General features: G+C 36.6%; 1 protein-coding gene across 1 annotated transcript in view; it reads left to right on the top strand.

The window, feature by feature from the left end:
* The first annotated feature begins 2,519 nt into the window (after nt 1–2,519).
* STK33 (serine/threonine kinase 33) overlaps nt 2,520–22,886 on the top strand; it is a 74,325-nt gene continuing 53,958 nt past the window's right edge. The window contains exons 1-7 of the mRNA XM_060017308.1: nt 2,520–2,744; nt 3,807–3,920; nt 7,693–7,806; nt 10,483–10,587; nt 15,335–15,473; nt 17,721–17,809; nt 19,689–19,773. Coding sequence (XP_059873291.1) covers nt 2,520–2,744; nt 3,807–3,920; nt 7,693–7,806; nt 10,483–10,587; nt 15,335–15,473; nt 17,721–17,809; nt 19,689–19,773 — 871 coding nt within the window. The remainder of the gene's footprint in view (nt 2,745–3,806; nt 3,921–7,692; nt 7,807–10,482; nt 10,588–15,334; nt 15,474–17,720; nt 17,810–19,688; nt 19,774–22,886) is intronic.

Here is a 22,886-nt window from a genome sequence, read left to right as displayed (position 1 = left end):
GCACATATATACAGTGGAATATTATTCAGCCATAAAAATAAACAAAATTGAGTTATTTGTAGTGAGGTGGATGGACGTAGAGTCTGTCATACAGAGTGAAGTAAGTCAGAAAGAGAAAAACAAATACCATATGCTAACACATATATATGGAATCAGAAAAAAAAAGTTCTGGTGAACCCAGGGGCACAGGCCAGGGATAAAGATGCTGATGTAGAGAATGGACTTGAGGACACGGGGAAGGGGAAGTTTAAGTTGGGACGAAGTGAGAAAGTAGCATTGACATATATACACTACCAAATGTAAAATAGATATCTAGTGGGAAGCAGCTGCATTGCACAGGGGTATCAGCTTGGTGCTTTGTGGCCACCTGGAGGGGTGGGATAGGGAGGGTGGGAGGGAGACGCAAGGGGGAGGGAATATGGGGATATATGCATACATATGGCTGATTCACTTTGTTGTGCAGCGGAAAGTAGAACAACATTGTGAAGCAATTATACTCCAATAAAGATGTTAAAAAATAATAAAATGGACAGTATAAAAAAAAAAGTACTCGGCAGTCTGTGTCAATGTCAGTGATACAGTGATAATATCACTTAGTGAGAAATTGAGAGAAAAACTAAAGGAAATGCTTTCTGAACAGAGCTAAGAAAAAGACAACTATTTTTTGATGTTTTTAATAAAGTTTTTTTTCTGTTTTTAATAAAGTTTTCTTTTAAGTACAACTTTGCTTTCATTCTGTAAGGTTCATGGTCAAAAGTCACATGGCCATCTGCAAGCTGCAAGGGATGCTAGGAAATGGAGGATTTTAATTAGCATACTGCTGTCCCAAACAAAAATCAGGATTCTGTTAATAAGGAAGAATGGGGGAATAAACATTGGATAAACTACTAGCAGTATCTTTCATAAAATCCTAAGGGCCTGGGAGATTTTCCTGTAGATTGCCATGCTATACAGATTGTTACAAAGCATTGCGAGATGGAAAGATACCCAATTTATTTTATAAAGCTGCCAGGATCTTGTATCAAAACCTGACAAAGATGAGTGAAAAGGAAAATTATAGACCAGTTTAACTTATGAATATAACTGTGAAAAGTCAAGATACAAACATTTCAACTTTTCAGCACATTGAAAGAATCATCCATCATGATCATGTAGGGTTCATACTATAAATGTAAGAATGCTTTAATATTAGGAAAGCTTTTAATTCAATACAGCATATCAAAAGATCTAATAAGAAAAAATATGGTAATCGCAATAGATAAAGATTTGATCAACGTTAGCCCTTGTTTCTGATTAGAAAATCAGTCTTAGACAATTAAAACTGGAAAAATATTTCTTTAATGAAATAAAGATATCTAACTCCTATTCTGGTCAAGTTTATTCCAGTACAAAGAACAAAGGTATAGTCCATATACCCCAGCCTTATCAATCTATGACTTCAAAATACACTTTTAAGTAATACCTGAAGTAGGATGGCACAAAACCATAACGATGTACTCCCAGTTCCTTCTGGAAGTGTCTCAAAGTATTCTCTTTCATGTGCTGCAGAACACATCCCCCTCCTTCCTCAGCTCACATCTCTCTGACTTGCCACCATACAGCTGCAGTAACTCTAGTTAGGTAGAATGATGGGCGTACCTGTTCTTCACTTGGGAAAATAGTACCCACTCGTTCCTATTTTTCTGTTTGAGAATAAAAATGAGGATACTTCTAATATTGCCTTTGAACTTCTAGAATTAGATAGTTTTATAAAATCAAATTATCTACTCCTTTGTAAAGTGTGTGACATGGCTTTGCTCTGATAATAAGTGGACTAAGGCTTATTAACTTCTGAAGCCACAGTAGTGTACGTTTTATATCAGTATTTTTAAGTCTTTTTTCTTTTTACCACAACCCACACTAAGAAATACATTTTAAACTGTGACCAAGTGTACACACACTCACACACACACATTCTGTACATTCATATCTATAATTTTTTTAAGTTTCACAAAACTTACCAAGGATCTATGCAAAATACTCTCATATATATCTATTCTATTCTACTTCATTAAAAAAAATTGATATCAACCCACCAAATTTCCTTAGACCATGCTTTTTTAAGTTTTATGATTCTGTACAGAGGGTGATTCTTTCGACTCTTAAGTAAATAAAATGTCTGGAGTTCAAGAATTCAATTTTGGAAGATGAGAATGTATTGGTTTTTAGAAATATGTTCTAATTTTGTTGTAAATATTAACTTTCATGTATAGGCAGGATGCTTTTGGTGCTAGTTGCTAGTTTTTCTTTGATTTCTAGGAGGGTGATTGGATAAGAAAGAATTTTCTAAATGGTGATTTCTTTTCTACCTGCAGCTCTCATGTGTGACTGTAAGTCTAGTGCATCGTTAACCTAAGGACCTCACCACTTGGAAGTTACAGTTTTCGTCATCAGCTTACCTTATCCTTTTGGTCTGGTTGTTTTCCTCAAACACTGGAAACATCTTTCTTTCAAGTTGCTTTTGTTGAAGAGTTAGGCAAATGGCTGATAGCAGCTGTGGTAAAAAATTCACAAAATGCCCCAACTGTTCATCTGCTTCTCAGAGAAATGTGCTTTGTGTATGTTCTTGTAAAACAAAGCTTTCTCCAATGTCAGTGGTGGAAATGTCACAGACATCGAGCACTGGTAGTTCAGAATTTACAGTTTCACCAGAGAGAAAAAAAGAAAGACAAGCCAGCAAAGATAGTACCTCTGGAAAAGATTTGGTAAATATTGAAGATTCAGCACAAGTGGATGTCCCATTCCCTGATCCCATCCCTAGATTCATCCATATCCCATGGACCCTTGTCAGCCAATTCATTGCCTTCTTAACTATTAAAGTAACATTTCTTTCTTACATAAGAGGTGAGAAAAGTTGGTTGGTAATTTCTTTTATGCTCTTTCCAACGACTGCCCAAATTAATGATTTCTCAGGATTATGAATAATTCAGAATGTTATTCCAGCTTCTTTTTTTAAAAATGGTTTATATGGAAATGAATTGGTTTTCAAATTGAATTCAATCTGAATTTGGGGGCATTTTCTTCAACTGATGCAGAATGAGATTTATGGTTGTGGTTAAATATAGGGTGGTTATTACTTAAGACAGTTCCTGGTTATCTAGATGGAATATCAAGTATACCTTACAAAATTGACTTGCATTAGTTACAATCTATGACTACCCAGTTGGACAGGTTTTGGTATATTCGCCTTTATAGAGGAGAGGCACTATGGAAGATTGTCATTGATATAGCACAACTTTGGAGACAGAGAGCAGTAAGTTTAAGAAAAGTTAGGTTCTCAGCCCTCAAGTTTGTACCCTTTTCACATTTTCACCCTAAACTGTTATTTCTGATTTGTATTATGGTATAGTTTTTTCCATATAGGTGTCTCTGAGTGAATTATTGCTATGTTATCTTCATTCAAAGCATATTTTGTGAATGTCTGGCCAGTAATTTTTTGTGTATAACCTATTTGAGATGACTGTTATGTCTTGAAACAAGGGTGATTGAGAAAGCTGTGAAGTTGCTTTCTTTTGTGGTGTTAAAGATTTTAAGTCCTGATTTATCTTCTATGCAAGTCATCATGTAGACTTGCCTGGATAGAGGAGATTAGATTGAATAACTTCTTAAGGCCTCTTTTAGCCTAATGAGTGAATGAATTATATAGGGCTTAGAATTTGAAAAAAACAGTAAACTGTCTTGTACACAATAAATATCTTGACACACATTAAAGATTTGTCAGATTATTATATCTTAAAGTTAATATTAAAATTTCTTTTTGGTCCAAGCCCTCAGAAACCTCAAGTGTAGAGAGAAAATCATCTCAACAACAGTGGGGTCGAGGCAACTTTACAGAAGGAAAAGTTCCTCACATAAGGATGGACAATGGAGCTGCTATTCAGGTATATAGAGAGCAAACTGAAGCTACTAGAAATTTTCCAGTTTCTTCTAAGTCAGTGTTAATGGCAAAAATGATTTAAAAGTAAGTCTCTAAGGAAAGGAAAGAGGAAACTTACCATTTTTAAGTATGTCAAAGCCTTTACTAAAGAAAATGCAGATTAATTATTTTTTCTGTTCATAGAGGTGCAAATGGACTTTAATAATTAAAGTGGAGAGCATATTTATTAGACAAAATGAGAACATTTTGGTCTCCAGGTCTTGCCTGTTGCTGAGGGCAGTTGTGGAGTCTTTGTATAGACCTATTCAGGATGCAGACAGAGACCAGGTGACTTAGATGGTTTGACTGTTCACTTCTTTGATGACCAGTAGTGAGGCTAGAATTTCCCTCATGGACCCCTCCATATTTTTCCAGCCTGTGACTGAGTGAATACCAATATTATTCTTCCCAGGATTCTAATTCTTATATACAAATATGACTTAAATATTAGTACCATTTTAGAAATTAAAATGTGTTCCTTTAACACCAGATTAAAGGAACTGCAACAAGAACAACAAGAAGAAAATTGTGTTAATGTTAAATAACTTTAAAAAATTACTTTAAGAAATATTTGGCAATTTACTTGAAGAGATCAGAAAAACTTTCTGAGAACTTCTGACCTGAAAAGTTTAAATCTTCCCCTGTAAACAAAAGACCTGAATTTTAAAAAAATCCACAAATTTACTGAGTTTTAAATTTAACCATAAGAGCTTTTATAAAAGCAAAATGTATGTGTTTTGAAAAATTAGGAAAATATAGATAGAAAAGTGAAGAAGATAAAAATCATGAGCCAGACATAAACAATTTTAACATTTATTGTCTTTACTTCATTTTTCTAGGCATGTATAAGTCTTACCCTATTTTTTGTTTTTGTTTTTTTCCTGGTTTAAATTGTAAAATATTTCAAATATACACATATTTTTAAGAAATAACATTAAATGGTATAGTGGAAGTTTCTCTTCTCCTATTAAATAGACAGGCTCATTTTAAAGATATCAAACATTTCAGAAGAGTATAAAAAAGGAAGCTACAGTCATCCAAAGTTCTACTACCTAATGATAACTATTCTTAATATTTAGATGAACAACTTTCCAGACATCAATGTAAGCACCTCCACATATACAGATTTTTCGTAATGGGATCATATCATGCATGCTTTCACACTCTATACTATATCATGGACTTCTTATATGTCAATAAAAAGAGATCTACGTTATCATTGTAATAGCATCCTCTTAAAATTATTACAAACAAGAAGTCATTTTCTCCTTATTGTCATCACTATGTAATGATGCCAAAGGAGTTAGTTGAAGAAGAAGATTAATTTATAAACAACTAGTTGGGCAGTTGGACTATTTTTCTACCCATTCTTCATTTTAAAAATCCTATAAACAGTATTAAAATACTGTGTCCAAATTGTGGTTCTATATGTCTAGAGATGAAATGAGAGGTTAATTTTTAAAGGACAAGAAAAGTTGAGGAAGTGGTTAGGGATTATTGAGATTATTTTGTTCTGTGGGAATAAAAGGTTTAAGTGGAGATTTACCTCATTTTACATAGCGTATAGTTGGGAGTTGCAGGTACATATAATAAAATGTTTTGTCTTATTTTAATCATCTTAGTTTTTTGACTTTAATTCTCACTATCAAGTGGTAATGGGAAGAGGGAAAAGCCAAAGTAATTATAAGTCATCAGAAGGCAGTGTCCTGAGGACAATCGCCTGGACAGGATGTGCCCTGCCTGAGTGGGGGTCACCATTCACAACATTCAAGACCTCAGATCTGGAGCTCCTTCTCCAGGGTTCAACTCCATGTACCCAGTCTCTCACTTCTCTCAAATATGCATATGTATAGAAGGTTCCTGACTGGCTGGCTTGCTGACTAGATTGATTTATTGATTCAGTTCATTTATCAGCTCACTCATTCATTCCACATTTGCACTGCTGTTCCTTTGAAATACCTTCCTTGCTGTGATTGGATTAGAGAAAAATATTCTCAGTTATTTTTTTTTGCCTTTGTTTCCTCACATGCCTATCTCAGAAGCCATGTCTTTCATAACGTTTTCCCTTATTCTCCCAGTATTTTAGCTCTGGTCTCTGGCCCCAGTGTCATTTTGTATTTTTTTTTAACTTAAGATTTTATGACTTAAGTAATAATCTTGTCTTTTGAGTAGACTACAAATTATGAGAAAACAGTAATTATGTTTTATTCATCTTTGTAGCCCCCAAAGTATGTATCACAAGGAAATATCCAAGGAAAATCTAACATGGTGAAGCTGAACATTTTTCTTTTCTTTTCCTTCTCTTCTCTTCTCTTCTCTTCTTTCTTTTCCTTTCTGTCTCTCCCCTTCCCTCCCTCTGTCTCTTTTTTCTTTCCGTTTCCTTCTTTCCTTTCTTCCTCCCTTCCCCTTCTCTCCCCTCCCTTCCCTTCTTCCTTCTCCCTTTTCCTCCCATGCACTAAGCATGAATATTTTGCCTACAAGGTTTCAGGCAGGCTTTTTAAAGGATACAAAAGAAACAGCTTCTTCATAAGGTGTTTCTAGACCATCTTGGAAGGAAAAAAATAAGCCAAAGTGTTTGTAAGCAAGAGAGTAATAATAGTGTTTGAGGACCAATGCATACATGTTGAAGGAAGTCAAACAAACAATTACCATGGTGCAGAGTTAGGCAGAGAAGCCCTTCATAAGGAGGTAAGTAATTAGTTGGATACGGATCTTCTTTTACAAAAGTAAGAAAGGAATGTAAGCAGTAGAAAACATAAAGTCTAGCAGTAACTTACCTGTTGCATGGTGAAGATGAAAATAGTCACGCAGAGGGAACATGGCATCTCTAAGGCAGGCTTTGGCTGGCTAACCCAACAGAGGCTTCCCCGAGCAGCATTAGCTCAGGTGTTCTCTCCTGTTCTAGTCCCTGTGCATCATGGGTCGAGAAACTCTTGCTACTGCCCTGGAGTTGATTCAGATCAAGGAGACTTGACTCCCTCCAACCAAATTCACAAGAAATGAAAGTGTAAATGAGTTACCTGCTTGTTATTTTACGACATGAAGAGGAATGCTGGTTGCAAGACCACACATTCTGTCTTTGTAAGCAGGAGTAAAACGATAAGCAGAAGGATCCTTGGTCTGGATAGTGTTACTGTGGAAGGTTTTCATTTTTTTTACAGTGCTGATTTATATTAATATTTTGGTCATATATTCCTTTTCCTAAAACAAAAGGAAATAAAACAACAAAAGTGATTTTTTTAATAGAAACAGTGAAGATAAAGAAAAAAGGTTACTTGGTAAACAGGAGAGCAGTTGTTCAGTGGTTAATATGTGCTGATTTTATAGTGTAGCTCTCAGAGTTTGGTGATAATTTTTTGGTTGAATGTATCTTATACACACACATATATATTTGCATGTATGAATGTTCCATTCCTCCTTTTTCTTATGAAGACATTTCATTAATATTGTAGTTTATAAGAGGTTCATTTTTTATGCTTTTGAAGTTTTTTACATTTCTTTGTAAGGATTTTTATGGTTTTCCTCTAAAGGATATTTAATAAAATTCATCAAAACTTATTTTTGTTTAATTAAGATGTGTTTATTAATATTGAAGCAAATATGGGGTGTCTTCTGTTTGATTTTACCCTGGAGCAGAATCACTCTTCCCTTGGGTGGATATCTGTCAGTATTATATGTTTATTTGTAATCCTGATGAATGGCAGAGAGAGACAAAGGAACTCATGTTTTTTATCCAGGAAATCTATACCTTTGGAAGAATACTGGGAAAAGGGAGCTTTGGAATGGTCATTGAAGCTATTGACAAGGAGACAGAAACTAAGTGGGCAATTAAAAGAGTGAGCAAAGAAAAGGTAAGGCATATCGGCAGCGTCCTACTGAGAGCACAGTGCCAGTGCAGGGTGGGGTAGGCAGTACAGTTTTTCACACTAACACAGCTGACCCTGAGGGCCAGGGCCTAGGCTGTTCCCCTGGAGAAATGTGGATATTTCTCTAGCCTTCTGGGACGGGACCAGTTCTTAAACTCAAGTAGACAGGTACTAAAAAGTAAATGAAAGGATTACCTAACATAACCAGCATAACCAAATATAGGTAAAGTTTACCAGAGTGAGCTGAAGGTGAGGGCTGATCATCAGTATGTGTAGATGGAGGGCTGTGGGCTAGCGATGTCTTAGTGAGAAATGGGTCCCAGTAGTCTCTCCCGATGTGGTTCTGATATACTTTGTCCCTATCTTTGCCTTTCCTTTGATTCCCTATTTCCTCATTGGTAGCTAACTCTGTTTATTCATCCTACCTACTCTTTCAGTTTGAACCACTTTTCCCCCAACTCTCTTCTGTACTGTTTACTTGTAATCACTGTATGTCTCACTAGATTTCATTGGAGTAAAGAACAACTGGGCTTCTTTTTAAGGGAGAATCTAAGTCCTCAAGCTTTATATCTGATCGTTTCATCAACTTTAAAACACTTTCTATGCCCGAGGAAAAACAAAAGACAACATTAGGTGTTTTCCCCTTGGATTTGCGATGATAAATATTACACTTACAGAAGGAAATAGTAGGTTTTATGTATTCTTTAAAACAAGCCATAGGAAATTATATACCATTTCCCCCTAAAGTTTAATACAGTAACATTAAATCTTAATAAAGGGAGATCCAAAAAAATAAAAAAATAAAGGGAGATCCAGAGCCCTTCTAGAAATCTTTAGAATTAACTAAATGAAGTGTCGGGGCTTCCCTGGTGGCACAGTGGTTGAGAATCCGCCTGCCAATGCAGGGGACACGGGTTCTATCCCTGGTCCGGGAAGATCCCACATGCCACAGAGCAACTAAGCCCGTACGCCACAACTACGGAGCCTGTGCTCTAGAGCCCGTGAGCCACGACCACTGAGCCCACGTGCCGCAACTACTGAAGCCCACATGCCTAGAGCCCGTGCTCCACAACAAGAGAAGCCACCGCAATGAGAAGCCCACGTACCACAACAAAGAGTAGCCCCCGCTCGCCACTACTAGAGGAAGCCTGCGCACAGCAATGAAGACCCAACCCAGCCAAAAATAAATAAATTAAATAAATACATTTATTAAAAAAAAAAAAAACTAAATGGGATGTTATTTCCTTTGCTTTGCTCCTATCCCAGATTGGGTTAGGGGTTAGGTTTTAGGGTTATATAGTCAGGATGCCTGCTTGCAACTTTAGGAATTCATAATCTTGCACATACCTATTGATGCTGAGAGTCTTCAGGACACTAAGTAAAATAAAGTTATATAGTCAGTATATGAATTGGACAGTATCTTACTGCATTATATACAGGTCAAATCATTTGTGGAGGGAGGTAGGAAGAGGATTGAGATGGATATTGTTATAACTCTCCATATCTAGTCTGTATAGGAATTCACTCCTCACAATCACTATTTCTCTTGACCCTCTAGGATAACCTTAAACTGTGACTTTCATCCTCCATGGGTGAGGCACAGAGGGTGGGCAGTTTCCTATCCCTCCTGAGATGGTAATGGTTGAAGGGTAAAGGTAATTGGAAGCAGGGATGACACTAGGAAAAATTTTAACTAGGTAAAATTTGCCTTATGATCAATCCCTTTCCAGTCCTTCAGGAACTATTATGTCTCTCCCAAACTTGGTGGGGGCAGGGGTTAGGGGTAAGGAGGGAGGAATAAGAACTTTATTATCCCTTTCAGGGATATTTTCATGTGAATGAGGACAATGTTTATCCTTGAATAATGATGGTAATTTAGATATCAAGAGGGGGTTGGTGGTAGTGGTGGTTAGGGTGGAGAAAGCCCTCCTGGAATTTCTTAGATGACATTGTAGACAGTTACTTACACCCTGAATGAAGGCCTGGTCAGGTGTGGTTAAGGGTTACATGTAAGGAGATAAATTGGAGTTAGGTTGGTCTGAAGGCAAAATCTCCATCTCCATCTTGATCGAGCGTGCTCTCTCTCCTCTTTCTCTCTCTCTCAAATTTTTGAGGCTGGGGGACTAGGAAGTAATATAATGCAGGGCTAAGTGTAGAATCTCACTGCCTGTTGTTTCTTTTGATATGTATATAAATATAATCAAAACAAAACAACAATAAAACAAAAACATTTTATTTTAACAATTCTAACATTTAATGAGACAGATGCTTTATATCCGTTTTCTAATTGATGTCCCGGGAAAGTAGATTTTGTTTTTATTATGCTAACATCAAAGGATCAATACGATTTTGAAGGAAATTCCAAAAAGGCTATTAAAAATTGCAATAATTTTGTGACATGACAGAGACCATGTTGTAGCTAATTTATAGAAACAGTCCAAGAAACGTGGTTTGAGGCCAAATTATATATCTCTTAAAATTGGACAAAAGGATAAGATGGGGCATACTTTAATCTTAACACATAGGTAAGTTGCATGTTATCTTTTGAAAAAGGAACTTCTAAAGAAAATGTAGGAAAAATATTAAATAACTTTAACTTTTATATTGAGGTATGCAGTAATGAAATTCATATGTGAAATCTATGTTTCCTCATCATTGAAGGCTGGAAGCTCTGCTGTGAAGTTGCTTGAACGGGAAGTGACCATCCTAAAAAGTGTGAAACATAAACACATTATACATCTAGAACAAGTATTTGAGACGCCTAAGGTAAAGCTTTGTCAGGTGCTGCATTTTGAAAATTGTTGTTATTACAAAATGAACATCATTCCCTTGGGAAGTAATCCTTTTGGGACACAGTGGCTCATGTCCTTGGCATGAGTCTGTCACTGGAGATTGATGAGAGCATTCTGGAGGACTTTTTATTGTTGATTTTATAGTTAGGTGTCTGATGATTAGATTGACGTTTTTAGTGAAATTTCTGGTGGCATGTTGAAAACAAATGTTTAAAATTGAAACAACCTCAGATATAACCCATTTGTGACCAGAGCTTCCTTAGAAGTGTCTTTCTTTTTGCTTTGGTCCTTGGTTCTCCATTAGAGTCTCTTGGAATATTGTCATAATTTTGCAAGTCTAGCTTCATAGTAGAGTTGGTATGGGCATATTTGGCACTATGTAGAAGATATTTTGTCATCTGTGTCTTAAACTAATATGTTTAATCTTCCTTCTTTCCTAGATGTTTTCATTCTTGTCTTTCAATGCTTGTAATTTCCATTTAGAGTTGTTCTGAAGCCTGGGTTATTTGCCATTCTGCCTTCAAGTTGTTTATGCACGTGGGCTTGGGTATTTCTCTGCTCGGAGGCAGTATGATACAGTGGTTATGCACGTGGACTCTGGGATCAGATTGCCTGTGCAATATAATCCTGGCTCCAACACTTATTAGCTCTGAGACCATGGACAAGTTACTCACCCTCTCTATAAGGAGTTTCTATGAGGAAACTCTGTAAGTTTCCTCATCTGTAAGATTGGTTTAATGATATTATCAAACTCATTTGGTTGTTGAAGGATTAAACGGGAAAGCGAATATAAAGCATACATCTCATCGACTGTTAGCTATTGTTCTTTGTTTCCTTCGACAGTCTCTAAGGCAGCAATAGTCAACTTGCGTTATGCGTTATGCTTGATTCATTAGAAGTGCTTGATAAATGTTAGCGACCACAGTTACCTTTTATGGGAACAGTATATGGCAGTGGTGCCAGAAGGCTTCTCTACCTTTTCAGTTTTAGAGCTGTGACTTATTTTATCCTCAAATCTGCTTAGAATAGTTTTGCTCTTTATCATCAGTTTTAACCAATTTCATTATGTTGTGCCTTGGTATAGTTGTCTTCATGTATCCTGGCTTGGGGTTCATGGAACTTCTTGAATCTGTGAGCTTATGGTTTTCATCAAATTAAGGAACATCTTGGCCATTATTTCTTCAAATATTTTTTCTGCCTTCTCCTACTTTTAGGACCTCAAGTACACATGAGATTGCCTGACATTGTACAAAGCTCACTGATGCTCTATTCATTTTTTTCCAATCTTTTTTCTCTCCCTGTTTAGTTTCGCAGAGTTTCTATTGTGATATCTTCAGATTCAGTAATCTCTTTTTCTGTAACATCATATGCGCTGTTTATCCCTTCCAATGGAAATTTGCTTTGGATCATTTTTCTATCTTCCATGTTTCTACTTAACGTGCTCACTATTTCCTCCTCCTTAAATATAGTTACAATAACCTTTAATGTCCTTTTCTCTTAATTCTATCATATGTGCCATTTCTAGGTCAGTTTTAATTGATTGATTTTTTTCCCCTTCGTTATATGCCTGCCTCTTTAGATGCCTGTTAATTGTTGATTGGGTGCTGGCTATTTTTTATACTCTTACAACTATTTTTGAGCTTTATTCTGGGACATAGTTAAGTTATCGGAAATAGTTTGATACTTTTCAAGCTTGCTTTAAGCTTTGTTAGGTGGCACCAGAGCAGCCTTTGGTCTAGGGCTAATTTTTCCAGACTAATGAGGGAAGACCCTTTTGAGTATTCTACCCCATGAATAATGAGATTTTCCACTCTGGCTAATGGGAATACAAACCCTTCCTGGCCATGTGTAAGCACCAGTGATTGTTTCTTCTGATCTTTTCACATGGTTCTTCTCCCAACTTTGGGTAGTTTCCTCATACATATGTGCTAGTTGGTACTTCGCTGAAGAGTCGAGGGGGGGCTGTCTGCAAATCTATGGAGCCTTCTCTCCATAGATTTCTCCTCTTTGGTAATCTTCTCTGTGAACTTCAGTTGTCTTGGCCTTCAGGGACTCCCAGCACCATCTCCTCAGTTCATGTAGACTGCTGGGCTCTGTTTGGATTCCTTTTCCCTTCTCTGTGGCTTGGAAACTCTCCAGACAGTAAGCTAGGATAATCACGGGGCTGGCCTCGTAGGTTTCCCCTCTCTCAGGGATCACTGCCCGATGCTGTCTGATGTCTGAAAATTGTTATTTTATGTATTTTGTCCATTTCTTAAGTTGTTTCAGGAGGGAGGGTAAGTCTGATCTGTTACTTCATCAAGTGGGAGTCCAAATCTAGGATAATTTGAAGGCCAAAGAAACCATCATCTGTGATTGTCTTTTTTATGTATTGTTTGCCCTTGATTCACACAGGTCACATCTGACTCCCCATCTTCCCAACTCACACAAATGCCTAGACCTTCCGTTGAAGCCATCTTAAGGATGAATGGAAATTGCTACCTGAAGGGTTAGGCTAAGATAGTAATGCTGGTCATGCAGTTTGACTATGTATGGTTTCCTGTGAGTCTAAATGTTCTACACAATTACTTTTAATAATTGTATAAAGAGTTGTAAAAAAACTTCTGTTGATATAACTTTTATCAACGTACACATTTTAAAATGACATCAGTTTATATTGTAAGCACTGCTAATATAACTTTGCCTTCCAAATAGTTCACTTACCATTTCATTTCATGATCCTACAGTGTTGTCAGTGGAAAAACTACGGCCTAGTTCAAAAGCTTATTTACGTGTTAGACTTTGCAGCATTCTGTAGTTACTTGTGAAATTCTAAACATCTTGAGATTGAGTGAGTCAGAATTTTGACTATAGGAAGAATGGTTGTTAGCCTTGTCCTCCTGTATTCGTGCTTGCTGACTGAACACAGAAATTGCACTAGTAGTGGTAATAGAATAGGATCAGATGCCAGAATCTTAAAAACAGCAGTGAAAATGTGGTATAGGATAGAATGGAGACATGGAGGGTAGTCTGTGTCTGAATAGCATAGGTATGAAAAAGACACGCATTTTAGTTGACTGTGAATCTTTTTGACTTAATAGATGACTTGGCTATCGGAATACCTAAGGTGATCTTAATATGTATGCACAGAAACAGAAAATATGGAAGAGGCATTTCATTTGTGGCTTTTTACGATTTATACCCAATTAGTCACTAAGTCCCACTATTTCTCCCTCCAGGTATTTTCACATCTTTTTCTTCTTCCTTCTTTTCTCCATTCTGTGCCTCACATCTACCCTCTTATAATCAGAGGTCAGCTTACGCAGCATGTGAGCCAGTGGCATGTGGCCTGTTCTTTTATGGCCCATAAGCCAGGTTTTATACATTTTTAAATGGTTGGAGAAAACGTAAAAGAGTAAAATTTCATGACATGTTAAAATTATATGAAGCTAAATTTCAAAGTCCATAAATAAAGTTTCGTTTATGGATGCTTTTATGCTGTAACAGCAGAGTTGAGTGGTTGCAAGAGATTGTGTATGTTCCTCAAAGCCAAAAATGTTTACTACCTGGATCTGGCCTTTACAGAAAAAAGTTTGTTGAACTCTGCTCCTCATTACTGTTAGAGTGTTCATTTAGAAATGCAGAATTGATAGTAGCACATACCTTTCCCCCCACTCCAGACATCAGCTTAAAATCTACAGTGGCGGGCTTCCCTGGTGGCACAGTGGTTGAGAGTCCGCCTGCCGATGCAGGGGACGAGGGTTCATGCCCCGGTCTGGGAAGATCCCACATGCCGCGGAGCAGCTAGGCCCGTGAGCCATGGCCGCTGAGCCTGCGCGTCCGGAGCCTGTGCTCCACAACGGGAGAGGCCATAGCAGTGAGAGGCCCGCGTACCGCAAAAAAAAAAAAAAAAAAAAATCTTCAGTGGCTCCTTATTGCATATGGGAAAAAAGAAAAAATCCCAGCTCCTTTGTGTGACATCCAAGACTCCTTACAGCCTGACACCAACGTGTTCTTTCTGGCCTCACCCCTCACCATCTCAGTCTTCTCTGACTTACCAAACTCCCAGTGCTATTAACACTGAGATACTTGTTATTCTTTAACTGCCAGCACTGGTTTCTTTCTTTCTTTCTTTCTTTCTTTCTTTCTTTCTTTCTTTCTTTCTTTCTTTCTTTCTTTCTTTTTTTCTAGTCTTGCAGCGCTGGCATGTGGGATCTTAGTTCCCGACCAGGGATAGAACCCGCGCCCCCTGCAGTGGAAGGGCGGAGTCTTAACCACTGGACCGCCAGGGAAGTCCCACCAGTGCTGTTTTGAGCTTTGGAGTCTGCAAATGCCATGTGCTATGCCTGTTCTTGCCCATATTCTCTACCCATAAATCCCTATTCAGTCATCCAGACGTGCCTGTATGTTGCCTCTTCAGTGAGCATTCTTTAGGCAAAGGCTCCCCTCCTCTGTAACCTCATCACATTTCGGACATTCCTCTTCTGTTAGCCATTACCCCATGGTATGGTGATTATAGCGAAACTCTGAACTCCTTGAAGGTAAAGACTATGTGTCTTATGCTTCCTTTTTCCTCTAGTATCCTGCATAGTATCTTGTACATGATAGATAACAAATAGTTTTGAATGAAAAGATCGATTGTAACCATATTTCTGCTAGACGTATACCATATATAACATTTTAAAGATCCTCAGCTAAATAATTTGTGCTCTCTGTCTCTCTTTTTAAATTTATAATGTCAGAAAATGTACCTTGTGATGGAGCTTTGTGAGGATGGAGAACTCAGAGGAATTCTGAATAGGAAAGGTCATTTCTCAGAGAATGAGACCAGGTGGATCATTCGAAGTCTCGCCTCAGCTATAGCCTATCTTCACAATAAGGGTAAGAAGAGGATCCAGCTCACTGACTCCATGAGCGCAGACACCACTTTTGTTTAAGGGCAATTGTATTCAGGGTTCATAGTCACAGAAATAATGCCTACTAATATGGAAGATATTCTTTTAAAAATTAAAAAAATTTTTCCTTTTTAACTTTATAGATATATTTTAATTAGAAGCAAGGCAGGTATGCAATTACATTGTACACAGACAAGATGAAATTATGAATGTTTCTACAGAACAGTTTGAAAAGAAGCTAATATTATCAAATCAAACATAGAAAATCAATAATAAAAGTGAAATGTCTAAAAACACATATATTAATAATGTTAAAAGTCTATATATTCTAGGCATTTAAAATTTTTTAGATTAATTATTAGAGCAGTTTTAGGTTCACAGCAAAATGGAGAAGTTACAGAGAGTCCCAGATACCTCTGCCCGTGCATGCACATCCTGCCCCGTTATTAGCATCCCCCATCAGAGTGGTACATTTACTACAATTGATGAACCTACATTGACACATCATTATCACCCAAAATCCATAGTTTGGATCCATAGAATCCAAAATTCTATGGATTTTGACAAATGTATAAAGATACATATCCCCCAGTATAGTACCATATGGGAATCGTTCCACTACTTTAAAATCCACATTTAAATATTATTCTAATTCTTCTAATTGCTTTACTGTTCTTTGGTGTTATTGCTACTGTTTTTCCTCGTGCTTCTGCTTTTTTTTCTTCAGTGTTAGTTTGGCTTACATGTGACTTTAGAAACTTCTCATTTTATAGATGAGAAAAAGCTTTGTTCCAGAGAGGTGAAGTGACATGGTTAGGTGTGGCAGAGCCGGTACTGGAACCCAGGGGTTCATTCAGCAGATATTTCTTGAGCACCTACAGCATTGTGGTTAGTTCTAGAGTTACAGAAGTTAAAAGACAAGGCACCTGCCCCTCAAGGAAATTGAGAGGCAGATGGGTGATGGAGTACAGAAAACAAACTGTAATGCAACATGGTGATTTCTGAAAGCCATATAAAGTGCAAGGAGCATAGGTATATTAAGCGCCTCATTTGATTTGGAAAGTCAGGGAAGAATTCACAGAGGAAGCAAAACCTGAGCTGAGGAATACAAACTCAGACGAAAAAGGGAGGGCTTTCCAGGCAGAGGGCAACAATTTTTGCAAGGGCAGGAAACCAAAGGCTTAATATTATGCTAATGTCGATTCTCCCACATTAAGCTGTAAATTCAGTATAATTTCAAACTAAATCTTAACAGGGTTTTTCATGGAACTTGATAAAATTATTTTGAAATGGGTGAGACTAGTAAAGCAAACAATGAAAAAGAACAGCGGAGGCAGCAGAGAGACTTGCCCTGCCAACTACTAAAACATAAAGATAAATTAATATTAAAATTTTGTGGTATTTATGTAAGAAGAGATAAGGAGAACAATAGAAACAATTAAAATTCCAACACAGGCTGGAACTGTGTAAGGGAACTGTAAATAATTAGGTATAATTGCCAGTCCAGGGCTCATTCAGCTTCATTTTTCCAGAAATTATGCCTATAACTTTTTAAGTTCAGGGAAATGATTGCTATGGATATGAACTGAATCATTTATTTGCAAAGGAAATATTTGGTACATGAGAGTATTTGCATGTACATAAAAGTCCTACCTGAGCTCTGACATGTTCAACTGGAGATTTTGTGTCTCAGGGGTTTTTGTTTTTAATTTTGATGTATAGAGTAGGAAGGTGGTACTGATGTTGTAGAAAAATATACTGAAGTAAGTGTAGTTTGTATACGTGTTGCCAGGTTGCAGTATGTTAAATGTTTATACTGGCAATAACATATGCATAGAAGTAAAGAAGTCATCCTCTATTTGAAGAGCGAAGGACATGGGAAACCTTCCCAGGCTTGTAAGTACACGTGTCTCCCTCCTCCAGGGAATACCTAACCTTGGACAGGATCCTCTTCCATACTTACCAGGCCACTTGTCATGAAGAGCGGCCAGTTGGAGCAGCAGGGGATTGGGGAGAGGTGAGGGAGCCAAAGAAAATGGCTCCTTAAGGTTAGAAACATGGAGAAAAGGGATCTGAATATCAGGGAATAGAAGAGGGCAGGGTTACACCTGGCCCTCCTCAAATTTTTCAACAGTGGATGTTAACTGGTCAAGTATATTTATTTGTTCTATTTGTGTCCTCTCTATTTTTTCATTATCCATTTCATTTGATTTGTTGTTTATTTTCTTGGTAGATATAGTACATAGAGATCTAAAACTGGAAAACATAATGGTTAAAAGCAGCTTTATTGATGCTAATGATGAAATGAACTTAAACATAAAGGTAAGATATTAGAAATGGTCGTAATTATTTGCCTATAAACAGTTTGATAGCGAAGTGGCAAAGTACATCCTCTTTTTAGATACATTTTGAAAGCTTTTAAACAGCCAAAACTAAGTGCTTGTGCTAAAAATATTAAAATTTCACAAAAGAGGTTGTGACTGACAAGAATAATTTTACAAGTTAAGTGGTGCTATTGAATTTTTCTAAAGTACATATTCATTTTGATAGTTCTAAATCATTAGTTAATAGCAAACAAACAGATGCTCTGAATTCTAATTAATTTCAAAATTATGCCTGGTAATTTGATGTAAATGTGTTACAGATCTAGAGAAAAAGTGCACCTTGGCTGTGCCTTTGATACTAAATTAATGCTAAAGTCTGTATTTCTCATTTAAAAATAAAGTCTGTATTTCTCATTTAAAAATACCCAAACTTAATAAGTTGGGTATTAATATTTATGTCCTAAGAAAAATTAATGTGCCAAGTATTTATTCTTGAAGACTTTATTCAAATTAAGTGTTCCTTAATGTCAAATAAATGATAGGATACATTATTTATTACTTAGCACTTTAAAAGTGGCTGCTTTCAAAATATATGAATGTGTTAATTTAGGAATAAAATGTTGTCTGTGAATAACTTGCTCTGTTGCATTTAAATAGGTTTAACAGCATTGTTGTTTTACCCAAGTAAAGTAAATGTTCTTAAATATTTCCGCTGTAAACTCTACGAGAACAGGAATTCTGTGTGTCTCATTCACTGTTGGTACCTGGAGTAGTGCCTGAAGCATAGTATGTGCTCAATTAATATTTGGTGCATAAAGGAATAAATGCTCTCCAAAGAACTGAATTGGATCATGAAAGCTTTTATATATTTGATATCTGTATAAATTTTCTGTGGAGAAAGATATGTATCATAATGCTCCAAGTAGGATCGTTGTGAACTCTCCTGGAGAAATTTATTAATCTCTTTAGAAAAATAGTGATATTACATTGTTGACAGGAATATTTTCTTACTCCATGCGGTACTGGAAACTTTCCATTCAGTGTCTGTGGACCAAAAGCCTATCTTTGATTGTGTGATCAATAAATGTGCCTGTTTTTCTGCTTTCAGCCCAAGGCTGTTCCAACTTGGGAGACAAGACCAAGGGCACGTACTGAATATTTAATAACCAAATGTTTAATGACCAAGATTTAGAACTGAGCAGAAAGCCTGCAGTTGCAGCAGTAGGCCTCCTGTGTATTCGTAGCTATATTGTGTTTTTTTTCCTGTTAATTTGCTTCTCGTAGTTTTTAATAGTGTAATAATTTTTTAAATTAATATACTCTAGAAAACAAAGGAAATATTAATAAAGAAAAGATAGCATTTACTAGAGATAATGTTTTGTAAATAATTATTAAAGGGGGGAGTTTCCTTGAGTGCTGACAAGGATAATGATTTGCATTTATAACGGCACTTTAGACTGGAACATAGCTTGAGCATCAGAAAAATAGATGATAAACTTACTAAGGCCAGAATGTATTTTACAGTGAAAGAACTTTATAAAAATAACTTTTTTATTTGAAAAAAAGTTAAATGCCTTCTTGCAAGAACAACTTCCTATGTTGAACTGGTGAATTTAATTAGAAGGAATGAACAATCAACGTCACGGGTGTTTTCTCAAGATTGGACAAACCAAGCTTCTCTTTACCAAGTTTCTTCTTCAAAAGGAGGGGTGGGTGGAGAGGGGAAGCAAGGTCCTTATTAGTAATACAAGCAAAGCCCCTCCATCCTCAAGAATCCCTGAATTAAATGCAATACAATGCGGTGAAAGTCCTATTTGCAGAATGAGTGAATTCTGGGACTGGAACACAGGTAACTCCGTATGAGTTTCTTCTTTTAGGTGACTGATTTTGGTTTAGCGGTGAAGAAGCAAGGAAGGAGTGAAGCCATGTTGCAGACCACATGTGGGACACCTATCTATATGGGTAAGTTAGTAGACTTAAAATGATTCTTTTTCTATATGAAAAAGTAGAACAACTAGTATGGATTAAAACTTGAGCAGTTCAATTTCACATCATGACTTAATGGCCCTGATCAAGCTACCTTTTCTTAGGTCAAATAATTTTAATTGTTTTAGCAGATTTCTCATAGTTCTTATCTTCAAAGATTATAGTTTTCATTATTTCTCTGGGCTCTTCTTATAGCTGTTTATGTCTCTTAGGTAATCATACACCCAAACTTAATTATTGTTTTATTAATTCATGCTAAAATCATGAGTATGTTTTGCTTCTTTCCATTTTTTATCCAATTTCATTGCCATCCAGTGGTTTTTCAGAGAGTACTGATTAAATATATTTTATAAACCAAGTTGCCCATTTTCCTAAATGTGATTTTTAACAGCTTTCCTGAAGTATAATTTAAATACCATAAAAATGTACCATTCAGTGATTTTTTTCATACATTCACAGAGCTGTGCAGCATCACCACAATCCAGTTTTAGAACAGTTCTACCCCCAAAAGTTGCCTCATGCCCGTTTGCACTCAATCTCATTCCCATCCCAACCCCAGGTAACCACTAATCCTTATCTCTCTAGATTGACTGTTTCTGGACATTTCATATAAATGGGATCATGCAATATGTAGGCTTATACGCCTGGCTTCTTTCACATAGCATGATGTTTTTGAGGTACATCCCTGTTGCAGTCTGTTTCTTTATATTGCTGAACAGTTGTCCGTTGTATGTTGTTTATATATTTATTAGCTGATGGGCATGTGGATTGTTTCCAGTTTGGAGCTATTATGAATAATCCTGCTATGGACATTCGTGTACAAGTTTTTTTTTTTTTTTTTTAAGCTTTTTGTAAAATTTATTTACTTTATTTTATTTATTTTTGGCTATGTTGGGTCTTCATTGCTGTGCACAGGCTTTCTCTAGCTGCGGCGAGGGGGGGCTTCTCTTCGTTGCGGTGCGCAGGCTTCTCATTGTGTTGTCTTCTCTTGTTGCAGAGCACGGGCTCTAGGCGTGTGGGCTTCAGTAGTTGTGGCTCACGGACTCAGTAGTTGTGGCTCGCAGGCTCTAGAGAACAGGCTCAGTAGTTGTGGCGCATGGGCTTAGTTGCTCCATGGCATGTGGGATTTTCCCGGACCAGGGCTCGAACCCATGACCCCTGCATTGGCAGGCGGATTCTTAACCACTGCGCCACCAGGGAAGTCCCTCGTGTACAAGTTTTTTTGTGGACGTGTGGTTTCATTTTCCTTGGGTAACTACCAAGGAGTGAAATTGCTGGGTCATATATTATTTATGTTTATACTTTGTAAGAAACTGCCAAACAATTTTCCAAAGTGGCTCTAATATTTTTCCTTTGCACTAGCAATGTATGAGAGTTCCAGTTTCTTCACATCCTTGCTAACTCTTTATATTACCTATCTTTTTAATTATAGCCGTTCTAGTGGTTATGAAGTAGTATCTCATTGTGATTTTTAATTTGCATTACCTTAATGACCAATGATGTTGAGTATCTTTTCATGTACTTATTAGTCATTCATATATCTTCTCTGATGAAATGTCTATTCAAATCTGTACCTATTGAGATGATCATATATTTTTTCTCTTTAAATTTATTAATGAAATAATTACATTAATAGATTTTTAAAATGTTGAACCATCCTTGTACTTTTGGATTAAACCCCACTTGGTTTAAGGTACTGCCATATTCAATTTGTCACCACTTTATTTAGGAACTTTGAGTGTAGCTTGCTTTCTTTCAGCTGCCCTTGTCATTTTGATGTTAGGGTTATAATATCCTCATTTTAAAAATAAAATATTTTCACTTTTTGTATGCTCATGAACCACTTAAGCAATAGAAATTACCTGTTCATTAATTATTTGATGAAATTTCCCCTTAAAATATTTTGGTCCTGATACCCTTTGGGGGATAAAGTTTCTATTATTAATTTATATTAGGCTATTCAAGTTTTTCACATCTTCTTGAGTCTTTTGATAATTTATGTTTCTCAGAAAATTTCAAAATATCCAGTGTAACATTTGCAAAAATGAATCCTGTGTTCAATCACAGAGAAAACTCCTAAAAGTTGGAAACCTTTAAGTCACAATTACCTAGTATAATGAAGAAAGCTAGACAGAAAAACCAAAAGGCTAGATAAATTAACACACATTCACATGAGCATCAAACACATCCCAACCACCTAGAAAATTTAACCCCCCCACCCCCCTGGCAACCACCCATTTGTTCTCTATATCTATGAACCTGTTTCCATTTTGTATTATATTGTTCGTTTGTTTTGTTTTTTAGATTCCACATATAAGTAAGATCATACAGTATTTGTCTTTCTCTTTCTAGCTTATTTCACTTGGCATAATAACCTCAAGAACCATCCATGTTGTTGCAAATGGCAAGATTGAATTTTTTTATGGCTGAGTAGTATTCTATTATATATGTAAACCACATCTTCTTTATCCATTCGTCTATCAATGGGCACTTAGGTTGCTTCCATATCTTGGTTATTGTACATAATGCTGCATTGAACATAGGGGTGCAGACATCTTTTCAAATTCTTGGTTTTTTGTTTTTTGGGGGGATTTTTCCAGAAAAATACCCAGAAGTGGAATTGCTGGATCGTATGGCAGTTTTATTTTTAACTGTTTGCAGAATCTTCATACTGTCTTCCAGAGTGGCTGCGCCAATTTCCATTCCTACCAACCAGTGCATGAGGGTTCACTTTTCTCCACATCCTCACCAACATCTGCTACTTGTTGTCTTTTTGGTGGTAGCCATTCTGACAGGTGGGAGGTGGTATCTCATTGTAGCTTTAATTTGCATTTCCCTGATGGTTAGAGATGTTGAGCACCTTTTCACGTGCCTGTTGGCCCTCTGTATGTCTTCTTTGGAAAATGTCTATTCAGGTCCTCTGCCCATTTTTAAATCGGGTTGTTTGGTTTTTTGATGTTGAGTTGTATGATTCTTGGTATATTTTGGTTATTAACCATTATCAGATACATCATTTGCAAATATCTTTTCCCATTTAGCAGGTGGCCTTTTCACTTTGTTGATAGTTTCCTTCTCTGTGCAAAAGCTTT

This window comes from Delphinus delphis, chromosome 8 (assembly GCF_949987515.2).
Source record: "Delphinus delphis chromosome 8, mDelDel1.2, whole genome shotgun sequence".
Classification (NCBI taxonomy): domain Eukaryota; kingdom Metazoa; phylum Chordata; class Mammalia; order Artiodactyla; family Delphinidae; genus Delphinus; species Delphinus delphis.
Note: the sequence above shows the minus strand (reverse complement) of the source record. Positions and strands in the feature narration are given on the sequence as shown.